This window comes from Thamnophis sirtalis, unplaced genomic scaffold, assembly GCF_051295495.1.
Source record: "Thamnophis sirtalis isolate CommonGarterSnake01/CBP01778 unplaced genomic scaffold, rThaSir2_p1.2 scaffold_9, whole genome shotgun sequence".
In the NCBI taxonomy this organism is placed as follows: domain Eukaryota; kingdom Metazoa; phylum Chordata; class Lepidosauria; order Squamata; family Natricidae; genus Thamnophis; species Thamnophis sirtalis.
In genome coordinates, this window is record NW_028261389.1 from 52,229,376 (window position 1) to 52,237,354 (window position 7,979).

The following is a 7,979-nucleotide window of genomic DNA, read 5'->3' on the forward strand; positions in this document are numbered from 1 at the left end:
CCTAGTCTACCATAAATATTAATTTAACACACTATAGTTATATAATACAATATTAAAAGGTACTCAAGACATGAATATATAGAATACCTAATTTGTTCATTTTGACATTTTCACTTATCCTAGCCTATGCTTCCATGGGAAAATGTACATCATACCAAAACATTCCAAGCATCAATAATGCCAGTTATACTTCTATCATCAAAGAGTAATTTAAAAACATGTATCAATAGCCACGCTAATATCTATTTAGAGATCCATCAAAACGATTAGATGGAAATGAAAAGCATTTTTGTTATGTCATTCATTCACTACACTATCCCAAGATGAACAACGAACAAAAATGTGATGTGAAGATAAATAAAAAATGCTTATGAATAATGTTGCTAGCATTATATCACTATAAATTTGGTATTTTTGCCCTGTGGCTTGCAGATGTTAAGTATATTTATCTGTGACACTTAGCAAAACCCACTATCTGGAAAGACAGCCAGTGTGATATGATAGTTAAAGTTTTGGACTAGGTCAATGAAGTCCCTATCTACCCTAAAGCACACCAGGTGACTTTGGGAAAACCTTTTTTTCTCATTCCAATATATTGTACATAGTTGCTCTTGCCAATATAAAATGAAAAGTGAGTCATTGAAGAAAGAGGAGATAAGTTTAAAAATAAATAAATAAAATAATGTAAATATGTTCAGTTTAAGAATAGGGTTCTCTTTTAATTATTTAATTATTTACCTGAGAATTGGGTGAAAAGAAGCCATTGTATATCTGTGTAACTTGAAAAATAATTACAGATTTATATAATACAGGTAAACCTCTAATCAATAAAATAAATATGTGATTAGGAATTGAGATGGGAAAAGCAAGCTTTAGAATCTAGGTTGATCACTGTGATACAAGTATCAACAATATAAAGTTTACATTACTACAATTATTCAAACACATGAAAATGAAAGATTGTTCAAGTTCTTCCTTAAAAGGTTTAAAATATTGTTAAATTTATTAAATAAATTCATGAATAATATTTCTCCCTCTTTACAGCTTTCTCCATTTAGGAGTTCTGAAGTTTCCTTATAAATACTCTTGCAAAGAACAATATTAAGAGCCATTTTATTTCTAATATTGTTTTAACAGTTTGCTTCACTATCACACTATATGAAAATTCCAAGAATTCAGTGCATCTGTCTGCTTTGATTAAAGAAGAATCTGAAACAACAAAACTCATTCAAAATTATTGTTAGACTATTATAACATTAAAATATGTTCTTGATATATTCCCAATATATAAAAACCACTATGAAAACACTGGGACCAAATATTTTAAGCTAGATCTATTTAAAAACCAAAGTACAAAACTGGATTTTCAAACTACATTTTAGAGAGAAGAAAGTATAAAATGAATCACCTAGATTAAACAAAAGACAAGCAAGTGAACTCTCAGTCAAGGATGCTTATTGTCTCGGTTTAGATAACTGGGTATAAAATTACAATTGTAATGGTTCAATTTTATTCTAGGTTTGAAACTCCTAAAAAGGCATCTTGATATTCAATCTCTCTAATAGCATAAATCATGTGGGTCTATTTACTGATCAGCACTGATTACTAAAAAATATTTTAAACATGGATAAAGTTCTTTAATATTATTTAGGCTGTTTAGAAATAAAAGTACAAAACTGCAAAAAGTAAATACACAAAAATTATATATGTGCACACCTAAGTAATTCTACATAAGAATTTCCAGACTTTATGATAATTCAATAACTGTTTCTACACTATGGCTGTGAACTCTGCAGCTTCCAACAGGAAGTCAATCTAGGACAACCAATAATAACTGTACCAATATAATTGTATTTTCTCTATCAGAATAATAATTTTTCAGCAGATTGATTTCAAATTATTAGAACCTGCATTTCATAAAAGACTGCAGCTCTTTCTTAAATTGACAAGAGTGGGAGATAAGGTCTCATATTTATGTTATAAACCTCCAAAACTCCTTTTTAAAACAAGTCACAATTGATAGAATTGGATTTCTAAACTAAAGTACAGTAACACATCTTCTAGTATAAACTACCATATAATTTGTAAATATATTTTCAGTGTTTAAAAAAACAGAAGAAAATCACCATGACAATTCTTTTTTTAAATGAAGTCTCTGAAGAAGGGTACAAGACCAATTGATTAATATTGTAATTGAATATTTAAAAATCATTTCAGAAATAATTTGAAGAATGTTTTTTAAAATTTTTATATTTAGAATGCAACTAAACCAACATCTGACCAGCAATACTCTTGATAACAATGTGTACATACAGCCTTTAAAATAACAGTATGCCAGTCTCCAAAGCACAAGAATTCCATTTCCTTATTAAAATGAAGTTTTAAAAACCCAGTAGCTTATATTTTCTTAGGAAAGCAATTAAAATACTAATATTAATTAGTATTATTAATAAAAAGCTTACAACAGCTGTTTGTGCACCTGAACTTTAATTCTGGTAGACATAGAAAGCAATTCAAAAACTTCAAACACAGAAGCCTTTCAGCTGGCAAGAGAACACAATTTTAATATGTTTAGAAAGTAAAGATATTTTGTACCTTGATATACATTGAAATACCATTCAAAGCTTAATGCCACTGCTTCAAGAGACCTGATGGCACTTACCGCAAGTAATACTGTTTTAAAGCGAAGGCAGCGTTAGAACAACTTCTGGGAAAGTTAAATGCTTCCACTATTTCTCCCCACTGATTCTTCTCAGATACCTGTCAAAAACAACACACAGAGAGATGCACAAATCTACACACAGACACACACGGTCGTTGATTGCCACCATCAAAAGGGCTGCCATGAAACAAACAAATATGATAAAGATTTAAAAAAATGATAGGATCTGGATTTTCTATTCTTACTGACAGTCACCTGCGATACAATATTGCTCTTCCCCTTGTGTTTTACATTTTTTAAATAGAGGAGTGAGAACGTGAACGGATTTTATTCTGTGGAGAGGTTTGTTTTTTGTCTTCGCTGCCTGGACAATAACCAATCGGGAGTTCCTCTGTTGTCCGCTTTTAAATCCTCCCGCGGTCCGTTAAAATCCAAAGAAGTTGAAAATGAGCCAAGGAAGCCTCGGTGGGGGCCGTCCCCGTCAGCTGAGGATGCAGGAGAACCGTCCCGCTGAGCCTCCCCCCCCCCCCCCTCCGCAAGCTCCACAGATACAGAGAGGCCTTTCTTTTGAGGCCTACATTTCTCTCCCTAGTCTTGAAGCCTAAAGATGGCTATTTGATTACACATCGTCTTGGCTGCCCCTTTTGTTATTTCTCCCCGGAAGGGGCTCCGTGGACAGCGCCAAGGCCGCCCCATGGCAGCCAGGACCATTTCCTAGCCCATGCTCCGTGCCGATTATCGATGTTAAACATGCCCGCTAATTTTGAGTTCCACTAAAACTGCACTCAGTGCGAGGCGCGCGCGCGCGTACACACACACACACACACACACACACACGGGAGAAACTGCCCCCAAACACAACCTCCTCCACTCGCCTTCTCCCCAGGAAAGGAGGGAAGGAGCCGAACACCGAGGGCAGAGGGAAAGGGTCGCGAGAAGCGGTCTCCGGCATCCCCGAATCCCCCCTTTTCGGCTCTTCCCCAACAAGGCCGAGCCGCCAACCAACCTTGCCTGCTTCCCTCTTCCATTTCCCTCCTTCCCAAGCCGGCTTGAGGAACGACCGATCCCGACCCCCCGCCAACCGCCTTTCCCCCAGGGTCGGAAGAGAGTTTGGAGGGGAGGTTAGTGGGAGGGAAAGCCGAAGGAAAACTTCCACTCACCTTCCCAAATCCGCCTAAAGTGGTGACTCGGGTGTAGAGAGCGTGAAGATCCAGCTCCTTTCCACCCACCACGGGGATCTTCTTGAAAGGAGACCTGGTGAAAGAGAGAGAGAGGAAGACAAACAACTTGTCAACTCTGCCCCCCTTTCCTCCCCTCGCGGGGGGCCGCTTCGTCCTTCAGGGCAGGGGCTGGAAGTTAAAAATCGGTCCGTTTAAACAACCTCCCCCGCCGCCATCCCCTTCCATCTCCCCATTTTCCTTACCCTCTGCTGTGGTGAAACTGCCGCAGCTCGTCCAGAAAAGCCAGTCCTTTTCTCCGATGGTCTGGTTGGTTTTTTCCGGCCGAGTTTGCCATTTTCCCCCCTCGGATTTAAAAGATTTGGGTTTTGTCTCCTTAAAAAAAATCCAATAGAAAAACAACAACAATCCGCGGCTCCTCCTCGCCTTCAAGAGATCCAGGTTCCTGTACTCGGCCGGGGATCAGCCATGGAGAGGGGCTTGGTTGAAAAAAAAAAGGAAAAAAAGTTTAAAAGGAATGAGAGAAGCCGGAGAGTGGCAATTGCAAGTCCTGTCTCCACACAACACACAGGGAGGGAGAGGGGCACCTCTCGGTAATTCTCGCCGTCGCCGCCGCCGCCGCCTGCCTGCCTGCCTGCCTGCTGCTCTCAACACCACAAGCCCAACCGAACCAGCCTGCACATGAGACTCAACATGGTGCTGCTGAATCGCACAATGAATTGGGTTAGTGTTGTGGTAGGGTGGGGGTTGGGGAGGCTGGGTGAGATACTGACAGTGTGTGTGTATTACAGACGCGAATCCATGAAATCTCCCGTCCTTCGCTCTCTCACATACACTCGCGCGCGCGCGCACATATATACACACACTGTACAGCGGTGGCGGCGGCGGCGGCGGCAGCAAGATTCGCTTCTCTCTTCAGACAAAAAGATCTGAGGCAGCCGTGCTTCTGCCTGGGCGAGTGCGCAACACAGCGAACCCCGGCGGTCAGTCGAGGCACTGCGAAAAGCAGCTTCGAAATGGCAAAAGCAAGGCCTGCCAACGAGCAGTTCCTGGCGGGGAACAATAGGCTTCTCTCGCGGCTAAGGGCTCATCTGCAATGTGCCGCAAACTTCACACAAAGCCGGGCGGAAAGAGAAAAGGCAGGAGAGAGAGAGGAAGGGCTACTACCGGTTGTTCCAGGGTTAGGGGCAGAGGAAATGTTCCGTTCTTCCAAACTTTAAACAGATTGAATATTTACTGAAAGATAAAAAAGAGGACTAGGTATTTTTGAAAAATATAGCCACTGTGTTTCTTTAAATAGTAATAAATATCCTTCTCTAATAGATTTTAGAAAATGTAAAAGGTAAAATTTTAGTGAAGTTATTTATAATACATATTTATTTTCACAAATCATCTAAAGTAATCATTGGATAATTCTGACTCCTAGAATTAAGAGTGGTTCATAAGAGATATTAAAAAGTTTAATAAATGTGATTTCTTGAGACTCACTAAAATACATTTCACAATTAAAAAGTTATAAAATATATTTAGAAATTGTCTATAAATTAAACCAAATACATTTGATAGAGCATAATGATGAAGCCTATCAATTTTAATCTCATCCTGGCAGTGAACACTAATTCATATAAGGGAAATCTGTTCTGCAGTTCTACCTCCTGCAATGGGAAGTAAAAAGATTAAACACTTTGAATGCTTGTAATATTGTAGAGTACTGTAGAAGGCAGAATCTGTCCTTTAGACAGTGGTAAATTATTTTTTGAGGCAATGCATGCTATAAGTGTCCAGTAGTCATATAGATATTGGTAAAAATTATAGTCAAAGCTCAAGGTTTCTTAATCCAAAGATGTTGTGCATCTTGAATGTTGCAAACCTAATCATATTCTTTATAAGCAGAAGAGAGATTTGGGGGCCATAAAAGATAAGTATCAGAGGAATTATAGCAGGGAAGGAGTTCAATGCATTCTCTCTCCCTCCCTCCCTCTCCTGCTAAACTACATCTAGCATCCCTTGCTATGGCCATATTGGCTTGGACTCAGCTACTTTCAGAAGGCTATAGATGCCTCATCTTTATAGCAATTATATTGTGTGATAATGTACAATGAGAGAAATTGTTTTTCAGAATGAATAAGTGATTGGAAAGGAAGGAAAAATCTGTAAAGTTTTAATCTCATACACAACAGCCTAGGATTCAGTTTCAATTACTTCACTGACTTCAATGTGGCAATATATAGGAATAGTATAATTGATCTGAAGGAGAATATGAATAAGGAGAAAAATAATCACAATAGTGGCTCAAATTAGAATTCTTAACCTGTATGTATGGAATTGAAGAATGTTTTTGTTCTCTTAGAGCAGGTGTCAAACTGACATCCCGCGGGCTGGATGCATCATGCGCAGGTCATACCTGGCCCAGCTCCATGAAGGGAAAAAACATTGCAAAATGTCACATGACGGCAACATGATGCCACTAGTTTGACACCTGTGTCTTAGAGCATTATAAATAAATTAAAAGGGACCTTAATCATAAATGATTTTTGGATAAACAGTTATGAATGAAGGCTAATATACAGTTGTTAGCCTGATAATTCAAATTACAATAATGCATACTTTAAAATTATGGCTTTTTCTATTTAAAGTAGGAGATATGCCCATAAAATGATTGCATTCTACAAGGCTGTTTGCTAAAAAGTTCTTAACTTTTTAATTTATTCAGGGTAACATGGATGAGGATGCATTTAAACAAAATTGTAGGCGGGTATTTGAAACTGGGAACACTTTTCTCTATGTGGTGAACTGAAAACTCAGCCCGCCATCGCCATGCTATTAATTTGACACTTTGTTAACTACAACTTGGTTTAAAAACTAATTCCAGTAGTTTGTGATCTCAAGAGATCCTGGCAAAGATACTAATAATAAATGAGAATACCGGTATTTGTAGTTCAGGGTTGACACGAGGGGTCCTTGGTGCTCTCTGAGCTTGTTTGTTTTCTTGCAGATGTTTCATTACACAAACAACAGCACTCTTTACTAGCACCAATGAGGTTACCTGGTTTCATTACCTGGGTAATGAAACATCTGCAAGAAAACAAGCTCCGAGAGCACCAAGGACCCTGCAAACATACCAATATTCCCTTCAAAATTTAGATTGCATTTATTTAGGAAATTAAGTCAAAAGTCCATGATTTTTCATCCCATTGCAGTTTTATATTAAAAACGAGAAAGTGAGGTAATAAGATGTTTAGTAAGAATTGCCTGCCACATATAATTGTAGCGAAACCCCTTTAGGAACACATGCCAGCTTTTTTAAAAAATGCTATAAATTCTTGTATAATTTCTACATGAAAAGTTGTAGAAATTTCTCCCACAGAACTTTCTGCAGCAGCAAAGCAGAGGCTGACAGCGACAGTATTCGGGCGGAGGTATCTCCGCTTTTTAACGAAATAAGACCTACAGAAATGCTCAACATCAACCTAATACTGTAAAGTGACCAGTGTCAGATAAAAACGGAAGCTCGATCATTCCGGGAGAGTCGTCGACAGTCCTCGAATGACTCAAAAACTAGCGGGGTCTCCCTCTCTCACCAGCGCCAGTCACTTTCAGTGTATGTGTACTCTAGCGGTGGCGGCGGCTGCGGCAGCGAAGGCGAGGATAGGCAAATTGCGTAGAACCCGAGTAGGAAGGTTTCCGTGGCTGAGCACAGCAATTGCGCACGTCCCTTACGTAAGTGTCAGCTGGGGATTCCCTGGGGGGGGGTCATTTTAATCCAATCATTCCAAAGACCCCAGCAGCCCTTCCAGCGCACCTGCGTTATTGCTACCCGCATCCCCGAGCCGAGGACGCTGCAGCGGCGGAGCCCACGCCAAGGACCGCTTGGGGCGGCTCTCCACAAAATGGCGGCGCCCACGGGAAGAGAGCCCCATTTTGTACCCGTACAGCTGTCAGCAGAGACCGGCTCTGCTTAAGGGGGCGGCAGGGGAGTAGAAGGCGGTGGCCAGTTCACTAAGCGACGGAGGGAGGGACGAGAGTTGCTTTGTAAGCGCTGCCGCCTGGCCCTTCAACGGAGCTTTACGTAAAAGGCAGGCGGAGCTAGCAAGCGAGAACCACTGGGAGGATTGCGAGCAATCAGTTGTGCTCCCGCC

The 7,979-nt window shown here is 40.1% G+C and overlaps 1 protein-coding gene across 3 annotated transcripts in view; it reads right to left on the reverse strand.

Annotated features, from left to right (window-relative positions):
* The window catches only part of ARID2 (AT-rich interaction domain 2), a 176,521-nt gene extending 168,767 nt beyond the window's left edge, over positions 1–7,754 (reverse strand). The window contains exons 1-4 of one of the 3 annotated variants that reach the window (XM_087723544.1): positions 7,643–7,754; positions 4,086–4,319; positions 3,823–3,916; positions 2,663–2,760 (exon numbers count right to left, since the gene is read on the reverse strand). In XM_087723544.1, coding sequence (XP_087579670.1) covers positions 2,663–2,760; positions 3,823–3,916; positions 4,086–4,177 — 284 coding nt within the window. In that variant the 5' untranslated portion in view covers positions 4,178–4,319; positions 7,643–7,754. Of the gene's footprint in view, positions 1–2,662; positions 2,761–3,822; positions 3,917–4,085; positions 4,698–7,642 lie in introns of those variants that run through there. The other 2 variants (XM_087723543.1, XM_087723545.1) reach the window with 2 other exon arrangements.
* Positions 7,755–7,979: the final 225 nt, after the last annotated feature.